Source organism: Physella acuta, unplaced genomic scaffold (assembly GCF_028476545.2).
Source record: "Physella acuta isolate Inbredline_101_S28 unplaced genomic scaffold, ASM2847654v3 ptg000937l, whole genome shotgun sequence".
Taxonomy (NCBI): domain Eukaryota; kingdom Metazoa; phylum Mollusca; class Gastropoda; family Physidae; genus Physella; species Physella acuta.
In genome coordinates, this window is record NW_026732454.1 from 263877 (window position 1) to 290892 (window position 27016).

At 32.8% G+C, this 27016-nt stretch overlaps 1 protein-coding gene across 5 annotated transcripts in view; it reads left to right on the forward strand.

The window, feature by feature from the left end:
- LOC131953654 (neural cell adhesion molecule 1) overlaps positions 1-27016 on the forward strand; it is a 99943-nt gene that overhangs the window by 65034 nt on the left and 7893 nt on the right. The window contains exons 3-19 of one of the 5 annotated variants that reach the window (XM_059316946.1): positions 183-325; positions 608-742; positions 1055-1195; positions 1899-2017; positions 2836-2998; positions 4520-4671; positions 5988-6165; positions 7944-8173; positions 8997-9099; positions 9769-9915; positions 10679-10941; positions 11772-11985; positions 13216-13239; positions 13769-13906; positions 24868-25048; positions 25447-25482; positions 26769-26898. In XM_059316946.1, coding sequence (XP_059172929.1) covers positions 183-325; positions 608-742; positions 1055-1195; positions 1899-2017; positions 2836-2998; positions 4520-4671; positions 5988-6165; positions 7944-8173; positions 8997-9099; positions 9769-9915; positions 10679-10941; positions 11772-11985; positions 13216-13239; positions 13769-13906; positions 24868-25048; positions 25447-25482; positions 26769-26898 — 2497 coding nt within the window. Of the gene's footprint in view, positions 1-182; positions 326-607; positions 743-1054; positions 1196-1898; positions 2018-2835; positions 2999-4519; positions 4672-5987; positions 6166-7943; positions 8174-8996; positions 9100-9768; positions 9916-10678; positions 10942-11771; positions 11986-13215; positions 13240-13768; positions 13907-17625; positions 20111-24867; positions 25049-25446; positions 25483-26768; positions 26899-27016 lie in introns of those variants that run through there. The other 4 variants (XM_059316947.1, XM_059316948.1, XM_059316950.1 and 1 more) reach the window with 4 other exon arrangements.

Below are 27016 nucleotides of genomic sequence, written 5' to 3' on the forward strand. Positions count from 1 at the left end.
CTGATATAACAGCTACAGCTGGTCCAATAGCTACAGCTGATATAACACTTACATCTGGTATAATAATCACAGCAGGTATATCAACTACAGCAGGTTAACAATCTGTATCGCTTCATCAACCCATAGTTCTTGAGAAGTTTTTATAATTTCATGTGAAAATAAAATAAAAATGTTATTTTCAGGGTGAGGATAGAACTAGGGTCTGACAGTTCAAGCAAAAGGCTCCGCATCAATTCCGTAGAGGATGGGGACGAGGGTGAATACAAGTGCGAGGTCACCTTCGGCAGTGAGACTGACAGCAGGAAAACTAATCTTCAAGTTTACAGTAAGTTTAATATTCTTCTAAACAGCCTATTGGTGGAGGGGGGAGAGATTTGTTTAAATCTTTTTTTTATTGTCACACGGGTCTTAAATCTTGAGACTTAATCTTAATCCTAATCTGAACTCGAAACTTTTGGGTTAGCAGTCTAGCGTACAGTCTAATCTTTACATTAAGTATCATTTTTGTTTAAAAAATATGTTCAACAGAGGAAATATTATTAGTCCCCAGCTAAGCATGAAATAAAATACTGTAATAAAATTAAAAAAAAAACAATCTCTTCAACAGAGCTTATAACGATAAAGTCCCCGGAAAACCAGTGGGGTCTGTTTGGTCAGGAGGGAAATGTCATGTGTGAGGCTGAGGCCAAGCCCTCTCCTACCATCACATGGAAGTTTGAAGATGGCAGCCGCGTCACCACAGGTAAGTGGGGGGTGTGTGTCTCATAGTGTCACTGTCAAGTATGGGGGGGGGGGGGGGTTCATAGTGTCACTGACAAGTATGGGGGGTCTCATTGTGTCACTGACAAGTATGAGGGGGGGGTCATATTGTCACTGACAAGCATGGGTGGGGGTCTCATTGTGCTACTAACAAGTATTTGGGGGGTTCATTGTGTCACTGACAAGTATATGGGTGAGTCTTATTGTATTACTGACAAGTATAGGGGGTTCTCTACAAAGTCTTTTTGTTTGAGCATACGTAACATCAAGATAAATGAATGCGTGTTTTTGACAGATAACAACAAGTACGTCATTGGTCAGAGCAAGCTGACAATAAAAGACTTATCCTTTGAAGACTCCAAAAATTACGTCTGTGATGTGGTGGTGGACCAGAGTGGTGAGGCCAAGGTCTTCACCATCAACTATGTAGTTGTTAGTAAGTATATTTTTGTAACATACAGTGCTCTCTTTATTTTTTTCTTTGCAATCAAACACAATTCACTTTTGTCAGTGTACTTTTAATTTGCTAAAATACTTTCTTCATAATACATATATATATATATATATATATATATATATATATATATATATATATATATATATATATATATATATATATATATATATATATATATATATATATATACACACAACATAAATAATACTCCATAACAAGAAGTCCCACATTCTACACAATCTCTAACCCTTAACAAGTTAAATACCTAGTTTGTTTGGAGTTAAAGATAATTTTTGTGGCAATGTGAAAAAAACATAAATATAATTTTAGTTAAAAATATAGTTTAGTTACCTAAGATATTAATTACTGTAAATAAATCAAATTAGTACAAAAGTGATACAAAAACAAACAATCAAGATGTTATGATAGCATATTTTAACATATGATAACCTGATCTTAAAAATATAAAAAAATACTTCAAGAGATCAACCTGTTAGATGCCATTATTTCAGCCTTAAGCTGTTGCAACTAGTTAGGTTCAATTGTTATAGTTATTAGCTATATGGTCTATTATCACATTTTTTTTATATCTTTATTTCTCTGCTAAGTCATTGTGTTAAGCAAGAAAGAGTATTGGCTACTTCAGTAGTAAATTAACCTTTTAAAAAAATCTTTATTTCAGAACCGCCAACCATTGACCTGCCACCAACCATCCAGCCAAACAACCCAAAAGTCGGAGACAGAGTGACCATTTCCTGTGTTGCCCAGGGCAGCCCTCAACCCACCTATGAATACAAACGAGTAGGTTTCTGTAATAGCTAAATTTTTACTGTAAACCTTTAAGTTTTGGGTTGCAGCTAAATTTTGTCTTTAAAACCTAAGGCGCGCCAAACCACGATTGTGGCTTTGCTGTTACATAACTTATAACATGTAAGGCCACATGGCGTGCGCTTTAACGGTTAAAGCTAATACCTTTTGCAGCAAAATTTTGTATTTAAAGCTAATACTTTTTGTAGCACAATTTTGTCTTTAAAGCTAATACATTTTGTAGAACAATTTGGTCTTTAAAGCTAATACCTTTGGTAGCTAAATTTGGTCTTTAAAGCTATTACCTTTTCTAGCTAAATTTGGTCTTTAAAGCTAATAACTTTTGTAGCTACAACTTGACTCTAAACCTAAATATACCTGTTAAAGCTAAATCTTGATTGTAAGCCTGAAGATATATGTTTAATCACCTGTCAATTGACCTGTTAAATGACTACTTTAAATACCCTAAAAATCTTTCTGCCTACCAATATTTAGCAATGCATTTTCGTTTCAATAATTTTTAAATTGTATGAAATATGTAAAAAAAAAAAACAATTTCTCTAGCACAATTTTAGATCTACAGTTGTTGATTTTTTGTGTGTGGTGTACTTTAATCACAAAAACTTATAAACAATTGTTTGTATAATAAAACAAATGTAATGACTAATTCAGCAAAACATAATTTATTGAACATAACATAATTTTAGTTCCTGATTGAGTATAACATAATAATTGAGTTCCTGATTGAGTATAACATGATAAATTTAGTATAATAACACACGGGAAAATTTTATTTATCTTTTTTTTTTCAGGGAGAGAACCTTATAGCTGAGAACAAAGAAGGCATCCTACTGGACAAAAACAGTGGCATTTTGACCATTGAAAAACTGCAGCGTGAAGATGAGGCTCTTTACACTTGCATTGCCTCAAACCAGGGAGGAAAGGTTGAGAAGTCAAACACGCTCGATGTTAAAAGTAAGTCAAACACACTCGATGTTAAAAGTAAGTCAAACACGCTCGATGTTAAAAGTATGTCAAACACGCTCGATGTTAAAAGTAAGTCAAACACACTCGATGTTAAAAGTAAGTTAAAATCTCTTTCTGTTTCTTCCTGTTCTTGTTTGTAATATTGAGGGGGATTAAGTCAAACACGCTCGATGTTAAAAGTAAGTTAAAATCTCTGTTTCTTCCTGTTCTTGTTTGTAATATTGAGGGTGATAAAGTCAAACACGCTCAATGTCAAAAGTAAGTCAAAATATCTTTTTCTTCCTGTTCTTGTTTGTAATATTGAAGGGGATTAAGTCAAACACACTCGACGTTAAAAGTAAGTTAAAATCTCTGTTTCTTCCTGTTCTTATTTGTTATATTGAAGGGTATTAAGTCAAACACGCTCGATGTTAAAAGTAAGTTAAAATCTCTGTTTCTTCCTGTTCTTATTTGTTATATTGAAGGGTATTAAGTCAAACACGCTCGATGTCAAAAGTAAGTCAAAATCTCTCTGTTTCTACATGTTCTTATTTGTAATATTGAGGGGGATTAAGTCAAACACACTCGACGTTAACAGTAAGTTAAAATATCTTTTTCTTCCTGTTCTTGTTTGTAATATTGAGGGGAATTAAGTCAAACACACTCGATGTTAAAAGTAAGTTAAAATCTCTGTTTCTTCCTGTTCTTATTTGTAATATTGAGGGGAATTAAGTCAAACACACTCGATGTTAAAAGTGAGTCAATCTCTCTCTCTGTTTCTTCCTGTTCTTATTTGTAATATTGAGGGGAATTAAGTCAAACACACTCGATGTTAAAAGTGAGTCAATCTCTCTCTCTGTTTCTTCCTGTTCTTATTTGTAATATTGAAGGGGATTTCCTCTATCACAGTAATTTTGTGACAACCCATGCCATGTGCAGTGGCATATCTAGGGGAATGATGGTGGGGCGGCCGTCCCGTGGGCCCCAAATGTAAGGGAGCGCCAAAAGGGTTAAAAAAAAAAAAGTTAAAAAGCTCATTTATTTTAAGCTGAAATATTGAATTATAAAAAGTCAAAGTTGAGAAAAGAAAAGTCTACAAGGCTTTACACACTGATTTCTACATCGTGTTGCACAAAAATAAAAACTGTTTTGAGATAAAAACTGGTAAAAAGCACCACCAATCTTTTCAACTAGTCGGGATTGGGGGTCGGGTGTCCCATCAACATATATATAGTTTCTATGAATAGGAGGAGGGCGCAAAATTGATAGTCCACCCTGGGCGCTGGAATGGGTCACTACGTCTCTGGTCATGTGGTCCGTTTGCTCTTAACTTCTGTCTTCTTTTCTTTCTGGAAAGATTTTGTCCAAGCCTAACAAAATTTTAAATTAAAATTAAATTTTGTTGAAGATTAATAAAATTTTAAATTATATTTAGTCCAAGCCTGGCCACATGTAAAGTTGTACTTCAACAAGACTAACCTTGAAAGTTATACTTCAAGAAGACTAACGCCATTATTTCTGTATCTGCAGTTCCACCAGTGATCAAACAAATGACCAACATCACTGATGCTGCTGAAGGTGGAAACATCAACTTCAAGTGTGAAGCCGAAGGTGATCCAGAACCTTCCATTGTCTGGAAGAAACTTGGTTCAGAGTCAACCTATTCAGACACTGGTGTTAAGGTATTTCATCAATCTTTTTACTTATAGCATCAGACACTGGTGTTAAGGTATTTCATCAATCTTTTTACTTATAGCATCAGACACTGGTGTTAAGGTATTTCATCAATCTTTTTACTTATAGCATCAGACACTGGTGTTAAGGTATTTCATCAATCTTTTTACTTATAGCAATATTTTACATGGAAATGGAGTAACCTTTTATTCTCCATCTTGACTGCCATCTTTCAATGCTGACTGTAAAGTAAAGATTCCTCTTTAGACCTAACAATCGATTAGGCAGATGAAATGGAGTTCTTATGTTTCTTGACCTCGGCATATAAAGGGATAATGTGGTCAGCACTAAGCCCAGCCGCCTTTACTTTCCCTAACGTGAGTTAGATACCCATCAGAGTTGGGTGGACTCAGGGACGTACCACTAACTTGAACCCGGATTCAAACTCAACTATTGGGTTAGCATTCTAGCGCTCCACCGTTAGGCCCATGCTGACCGTACTTTTCCTCAACGCTGACCATACTTTCCCGAATGCTGACTGTACCTTACCCCAATGCTAACTGTACCTTTCCTCAATGCTGACTGTACCTTTCCCCAATGCTAACTGTACCTTTCCTCAATGCTGACTGTACCTTTCCCCAATGCTAACTGTACCTTTCCTCAATGTTAACTGTACCTTTCCTCAATGCTAACTGTACCTTTCCTCAATGTTAACTGTACCTTTCCTCAATGCTAACTGTACCTTTCCCCAATGCTAACTGTACCATTCCTCAATGCTAACTGTACCTTTCCCCAATGCTAACTGTACCTTTCCTCAATGCAGACTGTACCTTTCCCCAATGCTGACTGTACCATACCCCAATGCTGACTGTACCTTTCCCCAATGCTAACTGTACCTTTCCCCAATGCTAACTGTACCTTTCCCCAATGCTGACTGTATCTGTCCTCCAGCTGACTGTACCTTTCCTCAATGCTGACTTTACCATTCCCTAATGCTGACCTTACCATTCCCCCATGCTGACTGTACCATTCCGTAATGCTGACTGTACCTTTCCCCAATGCTAACTGTACCTTTCCCCAATGCTGACTGTATCTGTCCTCCAGCTGACCTTACCATTCCCCCATGCTGACTGTACCATTCCGTAATGCTGACTGTACCTTTCCCCAATGCTGACTGTATCTGTCCTCCAGCTGACTGTACCTTTCCTCAATGCTGACTTTACCTTTCCCCAATGCTGACTTTACCTTACCCCAATGCTAACTGTACCTTTCCTCAATGCTGACTTTACAATTCCTCAATGCTGACTGTACCTATCCTCTCCAGGAGGAAGGACTGACAATTGAAACTTTTGTCCCCGCTGATTTGTCTGACGCCATCATCAAAAGAGCGGGAAAAACCATCTCCTTCAACCCCGTCAGATACAGCCACGTTGGGATCTACGTCTGCAGTGCTGTGAACACTGTTGGGAACGCCACACAGGCAGTTAGTCTGGAAGTTCTGTGTAAGTTCCACAACTGATTGGTCATCTTAAATAGATTTGAACATGTTTAATTAGTTCTGTGTAAGTTCCACATCTGATCATCTTAGAGAAATTTGAACATATTTATTTAGTTCTGTGTAAGTTCCACAACTGATCATCTTAGAGAGATTTGAACATGTTTATTAAGTTGCACATTTGATCATCTTAGAGAGATTTGTACATGTTTATTAAGTTCCACATTTGATCATCTTAGAGAGATTTGTACATGTTTATAAAGTTCCACAACTGATCATCTTGGAGAGATTTGAACATGTTTATTAAGTTCCACATTTGATCATCTTAAAGAGATTTGTACATGTTTATTAAGTTGCACATTTGATCATCTTAGAGAGATTTGTACATGTTTATTAAGTTCCACATTTGATCATCTTAGAGAGATTTGTACATGTTTATTAAGTTCCACATTTGATCATCTTAGAGAGATTTGTACATGTTTATTAAGTTCCACATTTGATCATCTTAGAGAGATTTGTACATGTTTATTAAGTTGCACATTTGATAATCTTATAGAGATTTGTACATGTTTATTAAGTTCCACATTTGATCATCTTAAAGAGATTTGTACATGTTTATTAAGTTCCACATTTGATCATCTTAGAGAGATTTGTACATGTTTATTAAGTTGCACATTTGATCATCTTAGAGAGATTTGTACATGTTTATTAAGTTCCACATTTGATCATCTTAGAGAGATTTGTACATGTTTATTAAGTTCCACATTTGATCATCTTAGAGAGATTTGTACATGTTTATTAAGTTCCACATTTGATCATCTTAGAGAGATTTGTACATGTTTATTAAGTTCCACATTTGATCATCTTAGAGAGATTTGTACATGTTTATTAAGTTGCACATTTGATCATCTTAGAGAGATTTGTACATGTTTATTAAGTTCCACATTTGATCATCTTAAAGAGATTTGTACATGTTTATTAAGTTCCACATTTGATCATCTTAGAGAGATTTGTACATGTTTATTAAGTTCCACATTTGATCATCTTAGAGAGATTTGTACATGTTTATTAAGTTCTGTGTAAGCTTAAAGTGACTTGTATGTATTTTATGAACTCAAGGCTTATTTAGCTATCTCAAAAAGCTTTGTGGTTTTTGTTAGAGTACTTGATTTCAAAACAAGTTGCTAGCTTCAGGATATTTTAATTATCTTAAGGTGTTCGTAACAATCAGCATTAAATATGTCTGCTATTTCAACATGTTGATCAATTATAAATGACTTCACAGAAGTGGGGGGGGGGGGGGGGGGGGAATGCTTAAGAGTATTGTGACATTGCATAACATAGGGGGTGAAAAATGACATGTAGTTTGTTTTTTGTCTCTGTTCTTAATTTAAAAAAACAACAACAGCCCACTTAAATGGTAGTTTTGTTGGTTGGTGGTGATGGAGATATTTGACGACAATGTTGAGGGTGTCTGGTATTTGGTGATGTGTGATGATAGGAAATGATTTAATTAAGCTACCAATTTAAAAAGTTCTTATAAAAATGCTGGCTGACAATGCTGCATTACCTTGAAGTTTTTGCTATATTAGGCCAGGAATAGCAGTTAAATGAGGGATTGGTTTATACATAGGTTAAAGTTAAGACCAGTTTTTAAATAGTGATGCTTGTTACTGGTAAAATTATTGAACCTTGAAAACATCCTCCTGGCATTTAAACCATTATAAACTACTATTGTGTGCATAGTTAAGAATGAATTTAACAATTATTTTTAAAAATTTCCAGACAAACCCAACTTTGACACAGATTTCAAAGATAAAGAGTTCTGGGGCTGGGCCGGTCACAGGGCCAACTTGACCTGTGTGGCCAGAGCCAACGAGAAGGCCGGCATTCAGTGGATTATCAAGGATGAGGCCGACCCAACCAAACTGCCAGTCAGAATTGAGAATGGCGGGCCCTACACCATCAGCGAAAACAGGCAGCTGGGCAAGGACTTGACCGCTGGCTATCTCGAGGTGGGTGGCTGTTCTCTCTAAAATGCATGAATATGGGGGGGGGGGGGGGCTGGTCAGAAATGCAGGAATACATGGGCTTGTCTGCTTCAGCTTTACTTGCTGCAATTGTAACACTATGTGCTCTAGCTGCTCCTAATGTAGTATTGTGTGCTCTAGCTGCTAATATAACATTGTGTGCTCTAGCTGCTAATATAACATTGTGTGCTCTAGCTGCTGCTCATGTAACATTGTGTGCTCTAGCTGCTAATGTAACAATGTGTACTCTAGCTGCTAATGTAACATTGTGTGCTCTAGCTGACAATGTAACATTGTGTGCTCTAGCTGATAATGTAACATTGTGTGCTCTAGCTGACAATGTAACATTGTGTGCTCTAGCTGCTGCTAATGTAACATTGTGTGCTCTAGCTGCTAATGTAACATTGTGTGCTCTAGCTGCTAATGTAACATTGTGTGCTCTAGCTGCTAATGTAACATTGTGTGCTCTAGCTGCTGCTCATGTAACATTGTGTGCTCTAGCTGCTAATATAACATTGTGTGCTCTAGGTGCTAATGTAACAATGTGTGCTCTAGCTGCTAATGTAACATTGTGTACTCTAGCTGCTGCTCATGTAACATTGTGTGCTCTAGCTGCTAATATAACATTTTGTGCTCTAGCTGCTCATGTAACATTGTGTGCTCTAGCTGCTAATATAACATTGTGTGCTCTAGCTGCTGCTCATGTAACATTGTGTGCTCTAGCTGCTAATATAACATTGTGTGCTCTAGCTGCTAATGTAACATTGTGTGCTTTATGACCACCATATCTGAACTGTTGTATCTGCAGATACTACTGGATTCAACAAGCTCCCAAATGTACAGAAATTACATCTGTGAAGCCAAGAACAGCTTTGGTGAAGCAACACAGGAAATTACACTAAAAGAAGCGAGTGAGTTCCATTCAAAAGCTAACAAATCTGCTAAAACATTTTAAGTGAATTTTAAATTGTTAAACTGGGTGGGCAGACCCAGTTTTTTTTTTCTACCAGGCTTTTACTTTTTACTGTAGTCATCTCATGGTTTGAATTACATTTGGTGCCAACATGTGAATTACAGTTGGTACCAACATGTGAATTACAATTGATACCAACATGTGAATTACAATTGATACCAACATGTGAATTACAATTGGTAATTAAGTCAACCACAGCACACATAAAGTTTACCACTTTGGACATTAAGTCAGCCACAACACATAAAATTTACCACAGTTTTATGTCTTTACCACCAAAGACATAAAGGTTACCACAACTTGTACAAAGTAAACGTTAATCTTATTAAAAGCATTAAGAGAGGAAATTCTAGTAAATAAAAAAAAAAAAAAAAAGAAAAGAAAAACATCTAAACAAATTTTTTTATTTATACTGTAGAATATTTTATCTTGACACCACAACTGTGCTGGTAATATTTTTATTTTAGCCAATGTTTATTTATTGAATTGTCAAACATAGAGAACTGGGTGCTGGAATGCTTGTTGTTTATTCTGTTGGTTGTCAGTTTCTTTTATAAATGTACCAATAAAGCTGCTGGTTGACTTGAACTGGTTGTCCTGTTCACAGCTACACCAGAACAACCCAAGGTATCTCTGGAGTCTGCGTACACCACAATGGTGACCTTGAATGTGGAGCCACCAACCCGCACTGGGGGACAACCCGTAACTGAGTACAGCTACACGGTTGACAATACAGCCCTGACTGGAAAAGCCAGTAAGTTGTCAACACTTGGATGGTAGGATTGTACTTTAGAGTCAGGCTAAATTGGATGGTAGGATTGTACTTTAGAGTCAGGCTAAATTGGATGGTAGGATTGTACTTGGTCATAGTTAGGCTAAATTGGATGGTAGGATTGTACTTTAGAGTCAGGCTTAATTGGATGGTAGGATTGTACTTGGTCATAGCATCAGGCTAAATTGGATGGTAGGATTGTACTTTAGAGTCAGGCTAAATTAGATGGTAGGATTGTTTTTTCATAGTCAGGCTAAATTGGATGGTAGGATTGTACTTGGTCATAGCATCAGGCTAAATTGGATGGTAGGATTGTACTTGGTCATAGTTAGGCTAAATTGGATGGTAGGATTGTACTTTAGAGTCAGGCTAAATTGGATGGTAGGATTGTACTTGGTCATAGATAGTCAGGCAGTGTTTAAACTGTTATAGGTAGCATACATGAGCCTTTAATTTAATGAGGTGGATATAAAAACTTTTACCTTTAACAGGGAGCATATACATAATTTTACCTTTAATACGTGGCATATACATACACCTTTACTCTGTATAATTTAATGAGAAATATTGCCTAAAATAATTTTGTTATTTTGTATTGTATTTTGAAACTATTTTAATACATCCAATGTTAAAAGTCCCCTTAAGTCAAATTCGATGATTCTATAACAGATTTAAATTTTATATATGGCTATCTAATCCATGACTCTTATCCCATTAATTAAAATGGTTTGTATTAATGTTCCAGCACTAACTGGTCAAGTCACAAGGTTGGAGGTCGACGGACTGGAGCCTAGCAAGTCTTATATAATTCGAGTCAAAGCCAGGAACAACGTAGGCCTGGGCACAGATTACCCTTTTAACGTGGAAACCCTAAAAGTTAGTAAACCTCTGCGTCTGGACATCACCTCACCCGCAAATGGAGCTGATGCTACCCAGTATGTTCTCATGTGGGCTGATCCTGCTAACAGCGGTTCTCCAATTACATCCTTCAGAGTCGTCTATAGAATGGTATGTTATTTTGACACTTTGTCTATAGAATGGTATGTTATTTTGACTCTGTCTATAGAATGGTGTGTTATTTTGACTCTGTTTGTCTATAGAATGGTATGTTATTTTGACTCTGTCTATAGAATGGTGTGTTATTTTGACTCTGTTTGTCTATAGAATGGTGTGTTATTTTGACTCTGCTTTTCGATAGAATATCCATTATTTGACTCAGTTTGTCGATAGAATGTCTGTTATTTGACTTTGTTTATACAATGGTAAGGAATTTTTAAAAAAATTATATACACATTGGTAACTTATGTTATTAAAATTGTCTATAAAACTTATTTTATTAAAATTTTCTATAAAATAGTTATCATTTCAAATAGAATGGTTACATATTTTTTCAAATTGTCAATAGAATGGTTACATTGGTATTTTATTTTAATTCAACTAGCAGCTAGTTAATTTTTTTTTTTTGGAGATATCCTTGGATTTTTAAAAAATAGAGTATAAAAATGATAAGAATCCAAAATTTTAATCTACCATAATCTATAAACACTAACAACTGGGTAGTTGGGGAGGCTAGCTCAGAACTGTGTACCCTGTGAAGACTTCTAATGGTACCCATAGTTTATTGGGTCTAAAACTACCTGTTGAATGCCATAACTTATTGTGGTGTCATAACCCTAATCCACCTAACTCAAAAGTCAGCCTTGCTAGATACAAATAAAATAAATTATTTTAGAATTTAAATTAAAATTTTAAATTATTAATTGTTTCACTTCCTGGTAAATCACTAGTGTTTAATCTTTTTATAGTTACAGTTTGTATATTCCTCTTTTGTTTGATAGGTTGAAGTTGAAGCTAATGATGATCCAACTAAATGGAAAGTCAAGGCTGATAAAGACACAACCTCTACAGTAAGGACCATCAACGGAGGAGGAGCTCGAAGCTACACTATTTCTGGATTACAAAAAGATTCCTATTATGAAATAAGACTAACAGCCTTCAATGACATTGGGGAATCTGATGTAGAGATAAAGATTATTAGAACTGGCAAAGGAGGTGAGTCATTTTTGTTAATTAGTGTTGTCGTTTTTTTAACTTGAAAAATATTCAAGTCCAACTTTGTTGATTAGAAACTGTTATTTAAATATTAAATACTATGTTAGATGAAAAAGCTTGGATAAAAGTTGTGAGATATTTTAACAAATGCAAGTCATAAGAAGTCCAACACTGTTATGTCTACAACAATATACTCAAAATTTGATTGAAAGCAATTTGGACAGCTTGACCATTTCATAAATTGTTTTTGAATATCTGATAATTAGGGTTTCTGAACTATATACATTTCAGTTTTTTTTTAGTAAAAATATTCATTTCAAAGACAGAGGAATTTACTTCAAGAGCTTGACTGTATTTTCTACTTGTAGTTTGAGCTAAATATCAATTTTTTTGCAAATTCATTTAATAAAAAAATAAAAAAATAAGATGTTTGTGAGTTTAAAAAGTAATTTAAAATTCCAATTCTTCACATGATAGCTATTAATTTTATCATTAGAAAATAAAAGATAAATTATATTAAACTTTCTTGTAAAACTGCCAGTCTTTAGCTCCTATGCTAGATCTAGTTTTTTTTATATAATTGATTTTACTAACCCAAACATTGCATTTAACTTCTGCCATGATAGAACTAAATATTTCCATTTTCTTTCTCAAGTAGTCTTTTTATATTTTTTTTATTGATTGATAGATTAAACTAAATTAAGAAAAACTACTGTCCACCTGTTACAGATTTATAAAAGTAGTACTTTCATATTAAAAAAAAATAGCTTAACCTTGTTACCAAATTAGTAAGGCTTCTTGCAGAGTGGAGAGGGTGATATGCAAACCTAAAATCAGGATTGTCTAGAAATTTAGGTGATAAGTTAATAGTTCTAGGCTATTATAATTTAGTGATAGCCACAGGGTAATTTTAATTTCCTTTTAAGAACGAATCTTATTTACAAATATACTATTAATCAAATAAATAAAAATCATTTTTCATTACATCTATTGCTTTTCTGTACCCTAACTTAGGAATTTTAAAAAGTCTTTACTTTAAAAAGAATTTTAAAAAGTCTTTTTTTTAAAAAGAATTTTAAAAAGTCTTTACTTTAAAAATCAATGTATCTATTTTCTGATATATATATATATTTAATATATGTAACAGCTAATAACCAGAATCTCACAAAACTAACCCATTTTCTTTCATTTAGACCGTAAGTTTTTAAATGATAAAGTTTTCATTTCCAGGATCTTCTCAGCTTAGTCAGGCTGGTAAGAATAATTTGTCCCGTCACATGTTCAGCTAGTGGTTTCATTATAACAATGAAATTTTCTAACAAACTGTGGCAAAGTATGTTGATGCTAAGTAGCCAGTAGGTAACAAGACCCTGACTCACTTAACTCTTCTGTCAATGAGAATGATTGCACTGTTGTATGTCAACCTCTACTACTCTCATAACCAGTTGGGTGAAAATCTTGATTTCCTTGTGTTGCATTCAAACTCATGACCTTGTTGTGGAGACAGCAGCAGAGTATAGAATTTTCAGTTTGGATTCGTCATTTCTGTTTGTTTATTACACACTAACCAGTTTTCTTTTGATCAACTTCAGTAATAACTAATAGGTTTTCTTTCCGAAAAAAAAGGTGTTTGTCCCCAGTATTTTTCTAAAGCAATTTATTTTTTTAATTTAAAAAAAAATTGTGGCTATAGATTATTGAAAAAAAGAAATTATTCTTCTTTTCCTCATGTATAAAAATGAATTTTATTTATCATTTTTCGTATGATATTCACCACCTGAAGGCGAGGTAATTGAGGAGTCAGAGAAAAGTACGGATGGTAATGTAAGCAAAATACTTGAAGTTGATAAGAGTGAAGAAAGAAAAAATGAAACTAACGATGAGGTTTTAAGCAGCTCATCTGAATCAGCAGATGAGACAGGTATTGTTACAGGCAATTTTCTTCATCTGCATCCGAGCTTATGCTGCAGGAGCTTCTCTCTGTGTTTGTTTTGTTTGACAGAAAAAGGTTTGCCCATGTCTCAGCTTATTAAATGTTTAGTCAGCTGATCAGCTCCACCATTGATATGATTCATTTTTGTCAATTAAACTCTGCAATTCAATGTCGGCTTGTCACCAGTTGAGGCAAACCTTTTTAATGTTTTATTTAAGCACCCCTTGTCTGATTTACTTTTTTTGTTTGTTTTATTTTGCGTTTCAATTTTCAACATTCAGTCCCTTAAAGAGATGAAAAATTTAAAGACATTGAATGGAAGTTTTTTTTATTATTTAGTTTCAATTTTAAAATAACTTTCTTTTTAAAATCTGCATTGGCCGCACAGAAAAATTGGAAGTTTTGATTTTGGTCTCTAACTTGCTATCATTGTGTTCATGCTTATTGTTTGTCATGGATCCGACTGTTCAAAATTTTTACCAAATGGTTTTGTTCTTCTTGAATTCAGGTGAATTTTTCTTGGCTATCTTGTTTTTGTTTATTTAAGCACCCACAAATGGTGCTCAGTTTTTCATTGATTTGATTGGTTATTCCTCATTGAATTGAACAGCTGGTTTAAAAATTGTTGATTGGATCATTACTTCACCATAATTATTTCAGCAGCTAAAATTCTTGATCCAATGAGTTGACCTGCTACGAGTTGTCTGTGCATGACTTGCGCATTGAATGTTTGCAAAGCAGTATGATTTTTAACATGGCTTGCAACGCCTGCAAAAAGATATTGACTTTGCTCACCTTGAGGCCTGGAGTATTTTTCTCTGTCTCAGCGGGGTTGTGTGTGCTTGTCTTTTGTTGGCATGAACTCATTGTGCAACTTGGGTTGATCTTTCATTTTTTCCTCCAACTCTTTTGATAAACTATTTATAGTTTTATCAAAGCATATTTATGCTAATCATTTATAAAAAACAAAGAAACAAAATAAACAGGTGTGGCTTTAAAATAAGTAGTACATCTATATTTAATAGATATCTTAATACTGTGTTTTAATCTTACTTGTCTTTCTTCCTAGTCTATGTTGACAAAAACCCAGTAAAAAATTAGAATTTTTTTCCATAATATCTTTAAAAAAAATTAGAATTTTTGTAGGCCTTTGCTTTAACCATACATGTAAATAAATGTGGTGGTTACACTGTCTTCAAACTATATCTTAAATTTGGACTAGTCATAATTTTGAAGTATTTCTGTTTTTTAAAAATAGATTTTTCTGTTACAGTCTGTAGCTATTATAAAATTTTATTTAAAAAAATACCAAAAAAAAAAGAAGAAGAGAAAATTCATCAGACTTTTGAAATACAAATATGCTGTACAGCAATACAATAATGTTAATTTTTAAAAATAATTTTCATCTGAAACCAGTTTATAATAAAAGAAAATGTGGTCATCTATTTATGTGGCTTGTGGGTTTTTGTCCAAAGACATCTTTGAATTTTTATCTTAACCTCCCACCTTGATTAAATAGCCAAGTACTCAACCTTTAGCTCTAGACAATTGAAGAGACCCAAGCATGATCAAATGTCTTCCACTAATACAGCACCACATTATTAGGTTGTGTTTCAATGTATTACTTTTTTCCCTTAGTGTTTAAATAAAAGAATATACTAAGAACCTTTTTAACTGCCTAGATTTGTGATTTTTTTTTTCTCAGTTAGTACGAAATATAGAATGTGACCTATTTCATTTGTTATGAAATGTTGATTTAATGTTTTGCACACATGTGGTCACATGGCATAGTTTATTTTTACTGGTCACATGACTTAGTTTATTTATAGCCGGTTGGCATGCTTTATTTCCTGAAGTAAAATTGGAAGCAGAAGGCATCAGTTCCTTCAACGATTGTGCACAGCAATTCATTAGCCAGGGATTCAGTTACTGATAATTTCATTTGCCTTAGTTATTTGTAGTATAAAAAAATATGAATCAAGATGGCTGATCAAGTTGTACCAAGATAATTAACTTTGTCAAGCTAATGACTTGAAGGACAAGCAAGGACTTCTAAAATTCATATCATCTAGATCTATCATTGAACTTGAGCTTGCTATTTTCATTTTGTTCTACTTTTTAAAATTGTAATAATTTTCCTCATTTTTTTTGTGTTAAATTTTAATCAGCTAAGCCATCCATGTTATTTATTAATTTATTACTTGATTCTTAATTTTGTAAGTTAAGCTTATAATACATCATTTTGCAAATCACTCTTGACTCTTTAAAATGCAATTAGATCTAGTTTTAAAAAGTTTATAAAAGAAAAATGATAAGAAAAATATTACTCTATTTTCTTATATTAGATCTAGATCTAGATCTAAATAGATTTAAACAAAAATTAATAAATATGTATTAGAAAATTAGCTTTAAAAAGAACCTCACTTAGTTTTAATTAATAATTTTAAAATTAGTTTTTCTAGTTTAGGTCATTGGATATTCATGTTATTTTCCTGGTATTTCAAAACTTTATGATGAATCTCATAAACCAAAACTTAAAGTTCTGCAGTTATATCAAAATTTTTCTTTAAATATATGTATTGCTTGTGTGACTTACCTAAATTTTCATAGAAGAAGCAGTAGTAGAATAATTTTATATTTGCACCAAGCTAGCCCTCTGTAGTTAGCTGATTAAAAAAATAATGACTGGAATGCAAATTTTTGGTATTTGGACTTGATAGCTTGTGTGGAGTGTGTGATATTCACTGAAAAGATGTGTACACTAGAGCTAAAGCAGCTAAAAAGTAGCAATTTATTCAATTTATTCAATAACCGTAATAACATTCTAAAAATACATTTTTCTTGTCCCTCTATTATTTATTGTACACAAACTCTTTTAACTTATTTGCTTTTTAGTTTATGTATACCTCTTAATTTTAGCCAAATCTTTAAGTAGCTTCCACAGTTCTGCTTTATTAAAAATAGCTAACACATTTCTAACCATGATTAAAAAAGTGCATAAAAGTAGGCTTACACTCTCACAATAATCAAACTAACCATAATGAGCTTACAGGTCTTCTGCATAATCTTAACCTTAAACTAATTTGGCAAAAAGATTACAACAAATACCACCTTTTTGAAATAAAAAATAATCAGTTTTAAATTATCGCAGTTAAATAGGAAAAAAATGGCTGCATATGTTTTTACCCTTGAGTGTTTTGGTGCTTTTTTATTTGTTGAGTAATCAACCAACCCCTACCACCTGTAGATAGCTTGTCACCTGAGTGTGTTCTGTGTCAGTGTTGCACCTGTATACCCACAAGAGCATTTTGTTGTTTGCTTCAATGGATCCAGTAGTTTTTCAGCCTGTGTTTAAAAATGTGGCAGATTTTTCTCTAGCTTGGCCAAGAAGTGACCACCAAGCCTAGAGGATGAATTAAGAAATAACTTAATCCACCAGATGAACTTATGGACCTACTAATATTCATTGTTTGTTTTACAGATGATTTCACTTCATGTTTTTAAGAAATCTAAGTAATTTGTGTTTTTTTTTAAAACCCAAACAATTACCTGCAGCTGACAGAGATGGATTCATTAAATGTTACTAATAAGTCAATGATGGCGATTAAAAAAAAACTTTACAAGAAAAAAACCCAATTGAAAATAAAAAAAAAAAACATAATTAATCACCATTATTCAAAGAGAATTTATTTCTTCTTGCGTTTCAGTGGGTAGTGTTGGAGAAAATTCAACGAACATGATTGTGGCTAACCTGTTACTACTAGTCTTGGCATGCCTGTCAACTCTCTGGTGACCATGACCTTCTATTATCAACCTTGACCTTGTTTTGAATGAAGCAAGAAAGCTCCATCAAGCCTACAACACATACTAAAAAAATTGTATTTTATCCCCTCATCACTACTTCAACTTTTTATGTTATCGGTAACAACAAGTCTCTGTAGAACATATTGCTTTTCAATTATCATGCCCTGATCAATGACTACAAAAACAAAAGATTCTGACCAATTTTTTTTATAATTTTCATAATGTAATTATTACTTATTGCAATTTTTTAAACAATGCCACTGAATAAATAAAACAAAAATTAATCTACAGCAATTTTAAAACTACACAAGTATTATTCTAATGAGAAAATCAGAAGACCAATAATTTCTACATCTGTATTTGCCATATATAGTTTTCTGTGATTCTTAAAGGTTTGTCTGCATTGTTTGCATAATTTCTGCTTGGTCTGAATTTTTGGAAGCTTGTCTTTTTTTTATTTGCCATTGCCAATGTTACATAATGTGTTGATGGGTTACCTGTTGTGGTCAGTTATGCAACCCTCATCCCCCCTTTTTATTTGATAGTGCCGCTGATTCATTGCACCTTATTTATACGTAAATAAACAGATGCAGCTAAACAAAGGCATACAACAGGGGGGGAAAAGACCTGCACTAAAAGGCTTTGTATCTATATAGAAAATGCGGAACTGCATGTTTAACTTTATTTTTCTCATGCTTAATTATTCAAAACTGGTAATTAAGATGATTATGTTCGAGGTTGAGGCTTGCCAATGCCTGGTGGCATGCTGGGTGCTGTTCAGTTGAGCAGTGGAGGTTGTAGTAGCGGTTTGATACAGCTCTAAATATAGGTGGAGATGTTGTACTGTGTGTGTGTGCTGAACTTGTTTTGTACGGCAGACTACAAGCTTTGGTTGTAAGGGGGGTGGGGGGAAACTTGCCAGATTTTTTTCATATGCCAAATAAATGTTGTTCCAAATGTTAGCTTACAGGGTGGGGGAGGTTTCCTGGTTCTAAGTTGCTCTGTTTTCAACACACACCAACACAATAATGGAGGTTTTCTTGTGATTTTGTTATTTAATAATACATCTGAATGTTCTTAATGCATTGATTATTCAATGATACGCTAGGGTGAAGCATTTTATTTTAGATGTATGTGTTTTGAATGAATATGTCACTTTTTTGCTTCTTTTGCTTTAGTTATGATGGTAAATGTGCAATTTTAACCAATTATTGTTCACCAAGTAACACTTTATTCACAAATAATAAAACATTGATACACATTTTCTATGGAAGTTAAAAAATAATACAGAAAGAAATTGTTTTGGTAAAAATTTAATTTGAAAATAAAAATAAAATATAAACATTTTGATGTCAGTTCTAACTGAATGACAGCCAATTCTTAAATCAGTACAACTTGGACATGTAGTAGTTTAAATATGTCTGAGTTACAAAATGATGTTGAATATCCTGTACTTAAATTAAATTATTTGAGTGTCCGTGAAAGTATGACAAAAAACTTGGTGTTAAACTGGACTGTAAATATATGCATTCAAGTTAGCTTATGAATATGTACATCATACTGTAAGAATTCCACATATGTTTCCTGTTTTGATATTGTGAATATCAGTTGCATTGATTATTAATGTCTACAGTTTGCAATGAGAAAATATTGGTTAATACATTTTTAAATAATGTAAACGGAATTTATTTTTTAAATGTTGAACTGTCAAATTAACATTTGGGCATCATATTGTTTCTTTCAATTTTAAAATAAACAAGTTTTGTTTTTTGCTGACATTATTTTCCTCCGGGTTATTTATATTTTTTCTATTTTAATTTAGCATTTTACTTTTGAAATGCAAAAGAGGGTTAGCATTAAAATAAAAACCTTGTCAGAATTTTAATGCTTGTGTTGTGATAGGAAATAGTGACAAGTTTAAAAATAAGTTGTGGATATAATCAGCTATAAATGTGGATCGAGTGCAATTTGAACAATATAACTAATACTTTAGCTTGCATAAATGCTATAGTTTTAAGAAAAAGATATTTTAAAAGTTAATTAGAATTCTCAAGGAGTCGCCATAGCAACAAGTGGGAATCAACCTAATAAGTCAGACAAAATAATAGATCCAGAACTTCAATGCAATCATTGAACTATTACAATTGTGCCATCAAGACATTTTTTAAAAATAATTGTTTATTCCACTGCAGATATTGCATAAATCGGATTGGTCAGATTTTCCTAGGTGTAGCCATTTATTGAGTCACTATTTAATTTATAAATGTTTCAGGTTAGGACATGTACATAATTTCATTCATTTTTTAAAACTTTTATCACGTGTGGTCAAACAAGATTGTAGACATTTTTATTTTTTATTTGCCTAGTATTATGTAGGTATATGTATTTAATTGTGTTTGAAAAAAAAAGCACTTTGTAAAATTTTGTGTAACCAGTTTTTTTAATTTCATGTTACTGTAAAATCAAAATTAGTGGCAGCACATTATGTTACAAAACTTTGTGTTATACAACTTTTTAAGTCATGTTTTTTTTTAAATTTTACAATAAAATATGACCTAAAAACAAATGCCTTTCTAAATAGCAAAATGCTGAAAAAATATAGATCTTTGGTTATATCCCATTTAATCATCTTGAACTGATCGTAAGATGTAATTCTAACAATGGCCACTGTGTATGTAGTGTTCAACAACGGAATCACTAAATCATCCTACTCCACTGGACTAGGACATCTAAAGTAGCCCCCATCAATTGGAAATGATCAGTGAAGTTTTGTACTTGGAAGAATTCAAAAGCTTTTCTTAAATGTTGCAGGCTCCCCCAGATTCTGCAATTTTATAAAAAAATTTGGTGCTCTTGTTAACATCTGCAAGTTGGGTTTTTGTCCCCCTCTCCTCCCACCAATCTTAATAGTCCAGTGGAGTTCAATATATGCACCCCTCAAACTTCAGGGATTGGTTGTAACCATAGGTGTCAACATGTTTTTTCTTTCTATCTGTGCCTAGCTAGTGTAGAATCTTGGAAAGTCTGACAATAAAATGCTCAGCACAGTTTTTAGTTAGTCAGCCGAAATTTTATGGTACTGATTTATTTTTAAAGAGAATTGATTTGTAATTTTTAAATGCTTAGCCGTAGCATTAAAATTTGCTACAATCTTGACACAGCTTAACTTAAAAAAAATGTGAGTTGTTATCTAAACCTTTAATTTTAATATAAACCTTTTAACAAATTTAAATAAAGTATCACCATATTTTCTTTAATTATTTACTAGATCTACTGGGTTTTTTTCGGAAGTTGTAAAAATAGTTTTCTTTTTTGGAAATTATTTTCAATACTCAATTTTCCTATCAATCTGAATGTGTGCACAGATTTGTAAAATAGCTTTGAATTTTCAATCCGTTTTTTGCTCCCATGGATGCCTGTTATCACGTTGAATGTGTCTGAAGTTTCTCATTATTTGTGTTTATCAATAAATTTGATGTTAGATATTTTTGTCCACTACCATGTGACCATGTAACATTTTGCCTGTTTACATGTAGAATTCAATTCACATAAAAAACAAAGAGAAAGGCTCCATTTTTCTCTAGCCAGTGTATGCTGTCGGTGGTTGTTTTTTTTTTTTCCATGTAAAATCAGTTGTTGATTTTCTTTAATGTCAAAAGTCATAATGTCAAATGTGACTTTTATGATCAAATTTCCTTAGAAGATTATTAAATAAATGTTTGTTAATTTAAATTGTAGCTATTGTTCAGTTCTCTAGATGTTGCCAATTTGTCTTGTACTGATTTTAAACAAATAAAATTTTTGAAAAATCTGCCATGATTCCTTTTTAAAGAAAACAATTTATTTATGTTGTTAAATTAATTTGGAGTAAATTTATTGTCACATAGTAGAATAATGCATTGAAACACAACATAATAAACCAAAATTCTTTTACTATTGCATTTATTAAAAAAGACCAAAAATTGCTCTACTAAGTATTTTCTTTATTTAGTTGTTTTACAAATGTTATCAGTTTTGACCTTTGAAAAAAAGCAAGTCTTCCCTTTTCTCTCAACTTTTTGAAAAAAATCTTTGATCTTCACTGGCGAACTGACTATCTATGAAAAAGAAATTGGTTTGTAATGTCCTTGAAATTCTCTGCTTATTTTCCTGATCAGTTTTTGAAGTATCAGAAAATCTTGTTCAGAATATTTCCCATGAATTCTATCTTCATTATAAGAAGCATTTTTAATTCCACCTTCTCGTATTTTATGTTAATTATTTTGCAATGAAGCCAAAGTGGCACTGTTGCATTAACTTTTTGTGTTCTATGGCTCAAGTTTTGAAGAAGGAACAAGGATATTTAAAAGATCTTTATTAAAATTGTTTCCCATAATTTATAGGGCATTTTTAATTTGGCATATTAAATTTTCCAATTAGTTGGTCCCCGACTCTGAATTTTGAAACTTGCCAGATATTTGTTTGTTGAAATGTAGCTCTACCAATGCCAAGCTTCACGATGTTTCCCCAGCAGTAACTTCAATGTTTGACTGTGCTCAGCTTTTACTTCGACTTCAAGACAAGTAGATCCCTAGTTACTGCCCCTCTCACAATGCTCTACCTACTAACCTTATTTCTTGTCCACTGCTCCAAGCTTTTAAAATTTTTTATGTGTGTAACTCAAGTCTAAAATACTGCATGGAAAAAAATTGTGGTAAATTGTGTTTCACCATAAACTTTCCATCCGGACATTCATAGACAGTCACAACATTTTAAAGAAATTAATACCATTACTGTGGAGTACTGTAACCTTGTTCAAATATTGGGTTGCTTCCCTTTAGCTGTCATCACAAAAATCAGAATCTGGTTTATTATTTTTTTTCTTCTTTTAAACTGATGTTATAAGCTCATAAGAAAAAGATATTTTGAGCATCATAGAACATCAGGGGATCTGGGACAGTTTAACCCATAAACAGTAGAAGGACCAAATACTTAAGTAAAAAGTTGGAGAAATTTAAAAAAAATAAATTCTTTCCAGTTTTAAATGAAACAAAATTTTAAGATGAAGACTATAATGACTAAATAGTCATAAAAAAATGATGATGTTTAGTCCAACTTTAATTAAAGCGCAAATATTTGATAAGTGTTTTCCTGTAATATAAAAAAAATATTTATAATCACGGGTAATAGTTAAATGACATCTTTTCTAACCAGCATAGGCAATTCTTGGAGCTTTGAAGTCCTGTATCTAAATTAATTACCTGTCAGGCTGAAATTAAAAAAAAATATCTTTGATAATTATAGCTAAACTGGCATTTAACTACACACCATGCAAAAATATGTCATCCATTTGGTCATCACAGTCTTGTCTAAGACATCTGCATGACATCAATTATTTGCATGGCCGTGGACAGCATTTAGTTTCATTTCAACGTACACAAAAGCAGTTAGAAGTCTTTTGTTTTTTTTTGTTTATGAAGAGTTACCACTCCAAAATCCTACATATAGTTGCTCCCCTTTATAGCAGGATAGTTCTGTTTGCTGCTAGCTATTGAAAAGTTTGTTCAGAAATTATTTTCATTTGCTGCTTTGTCTAATCTACTTGCAAGTTACTTGTTGTTACAATGTCTGGTAATTGTCTTGAGAGAATGGTGTCTTCAACAATTTTCATGACAAGTATTTCCTTCAGGTATTAATTACTAATTAGAAATAAATACTTTTTTAAAAGTATGGAAAGTGTGATTAAATTAGAAATAGAAGTAATCGGGTATGTAAGTAAAATCAATGATGGTCTCTTAAAAAAAGTTTACTGCATCAACATGTTTGCCATGCTGTAGTTTTGCTTCTTAAGAAATATTATTCAGCTTGCTTTATGTCTAAATGTTCTGAAATGCGCAAAATAAATTTATTTAGCCTCTTAATATTTTTTAAAATTTGTTTTGAAATGGTGATGGATTTTACTTTAATACACTTTAGATTTGATAATAAGTTATCTTTTATTTTAAAGATTGATTTTAAATTTTATACATTAAGTTGCTATTTGTTAATTGCTCATTACAGATATATATATATATATATATATATAAATAGTATTAAAGCATGCAAGACACAGTATTCTAAAAATCTAACTTTGATTATTAATTTGATTTCTTTTTAAAGATTTTGTTTAGTTTTTGTTTAATTTGAATACAATTTAAAAAAAAAAAAAGACTATTTTAAAAGATTGAGATAACTCTAAATAATTAAAATTAATTTTGTGTATTAATTTCAATATTTTCTTTTTCTTGTGGTAATGTAACTTTAATGTTTTCTTACTCATAACAAAGGTAAGTAACTGTTGAATATACTACCATTAACCATTTGAACATCACTCTAGATTCATGGATTGCCCCTATTTAATCATAACAGTTTTCATTATTACTTTAACAGCAAATACAAACTCATTCAAATTTATGTAAATCATTAATTCAAAATTAACTTTCATTATTAATATATATTTTTATCATAAGTATGAATATATAATAATAAAAAGTTTCAGTAAGTAACTAACAGCAACTTAGTTAAAAGCCTACTCTACTAAATCAACTTTATAACAGTTTTCATACATTTTATACCACCTTCATACTTTTAAGAAAAATTTAAGAGATACCTTCTAAATGTACAGACATACAAACAACTGCTTTTTTAATCAATTTTTTAATGTGTTAAATCTATTCCTCTTTCTAATTAAAATCATAATACAATGTGATGTGTTAAAATCTGCCCACAAAGGACTTATACTGTAGAATGGGTATTCAATCAAATTGATAATCAACACAATATGCATGTCATTTTAAATATCTGAAAAAATTTGAATTAGCTATAAAATAAGTGGTGATAAAAAAATGTATCACTCATCTATTTAAAAAAATTAAATGTGAAGTAACTAAATTTAGTGGCGTGATTACAATTTCAACATCTTTCATTGTTATTTCACCATGAGAAGCCACCAAATAGTAAAGGGTTATTTGAAATTATTTATCTAAAAATTAATTTATTTGAAAAAAACATTTCTTTTAAATTAAAAAAAAGATGTTTCTAATTTCTACAGTTTTCTAATGATAATAAACTTTATGGAGAAAACAACCAGTGTATTTTTGATTAAAAAATGTAACTTTATTGATCAGGTTCTGCAGGGGTTGGGTCTGGCGCCATCGTTGGAATCATTGTTGGTATTTTAATCTTCGTCCTCCTCATTGTGGTGATTGTGGTGTTCATATGGAAGAAAAAACCAGAACTCCTTCACAGACTGAGTCAGAACATCGGAACTGGCAGGGAAGAGGAGAGGGGCAAGGGTGAGGATGGAAAGTGAGTAATTCTTTCAAACATAAGTTGAATGAGTGGGGATGGGGAGTGATTCTTTTTAATTTAATAGAATATATTAATATTTTTTATTGACCTAAACATGGATGCTAGGACTATAATGTCAATATAAGATAACATCTAAATATTACTAAGACTTGAATTGATAGCCCACATTATTTAACTACTTTGGTGGCTTAAACATTTATGAACTTTTAATCCAGGAAAATATCAAAGATGGGTGTTAATTAATACTAATATGCTCTCTGTCATCATTATATTTTAACTAGAAAAAATGGGGACTTATCTCTTCAATAACATTGGGAAAATTTAAGTTACCTATTATTGTTTTTTTTTATTCTGAAGACATTTTAAAAAAAATTAATTATTATTTTTTTTTTCAGAGACCCAGCTGAAGAAGAGAAGCTGATCAAAAACGAGTGAGTTCAATTGTGATGTGCTCACCCATGATTGTTTACAACAGCTTGGTTGTCTGTCATTTCATTGATTCTTTCCCTGGTTCATCAATCATTCTCTGAACACCTTGTGAATAACCACATCTCTGCTTTTCATTCAGCACCGCTTCTAATCTAATACCGGTCTGTTGATGTTGTTTTGCTCAAGGTGTGTCCTGTTTACACTTTGTATATCTTGACCAGTTGGATTTTGCCTGATTTTCCCATAGATAGTTGTTGATAATTCTCTTGGGTCAATATACAACACAGATGTCTGTTGAACTTTAAAAATTATGCGGGGTGTTGCCTATAGTAGGGGAATTACATTAACACAATATCTCTTCATATACTGAGGTCATAGATGCTGAACTTGCTTCATCTCCACTAAGAACTATTTAGTCTTAAAAAAAAAAATTTTGTGTGTGTATTGTTTTACCAAAGTGGTAAGATGTAAAATGGTTGAATGAATACAATATTCTTCTATAAGGATATTTTCCTTTAGTTAAAAGCTTTTCTCTGACCCCAACAGTTCCATTCATGTTTAAGTTAAAAAAAAACAACAAAAAAAACCAATATGGAATTCCTTGAACGCATGAACTACATTTATAAAATTTATAAAAAATAACTTAATATCAACTGTCTCTATCAACCAACTCAACAATTTCTACCAATATTGCTAACTCCCTCAACTAAAAGTGAGCTACTCTACAGACCAAAATCTCCCCATAATCTGTCTGTGGCATAACCTGATACATGCACCTGATTGGTTGATACTGCTGACCAATGAGCACCTGACCTACTTTACATCATTGCATGAGTACAGGGGGGGTGGGTTGATTTACCATTGGCCTAATGTTGATTTTGAAATGTATTCTCTACAGCACGGTGAAGGTAGAAAATGAGACAGAAGAGGGGTGGGGGAATTGATTTACCATTGGTCTAATGCAGGGGTCTCCAAACTTTTCAGTCCGAGGGCCGCATTAACTATCAATTTTCAGTTCGGGGGCCACTTTCTTCCAGGCATGTCTTTGATTTTTCTGGGCAAAGTTCCTCAGCCATCACCAACAAACGATTTTTCCTTGGACAAAAAGATCTCCGCGGGCCGGATGAGAGGTCTTCGAGGGCCGCATCTGGCCCGCGGGCCGTAGTTTGGAGACCCCTGGTCTAATGAATGTGTTGAAATGTATTCCCTACAGCATGGTGAAGGTAGAAAATGAGACAGAAGAGGGCAATTGATTTACCATTGGCCTAATGAAATGTATTCTCTACAGCACGGTGAAGGTAGAAAATGAGACAGAAGAGGGCAAGAACGAGGCTGTAGAGGAGCACCCGGAGGAGTTTGAGCCAGACAGCAAGCCAGAGCAGCCCACAACACCTGAGGCTCCAAAGTCTGTGGAGAAGGTAAGCTGGTCAGTTACTGGATCACCTAATTAGGTGCTGGCTCACCTAATTAGTTGCTGGCTCTCCTGAATGGTAGCTGGTCAGTTACTGGATCACCTAATTAGGTGCTGGCTCACCT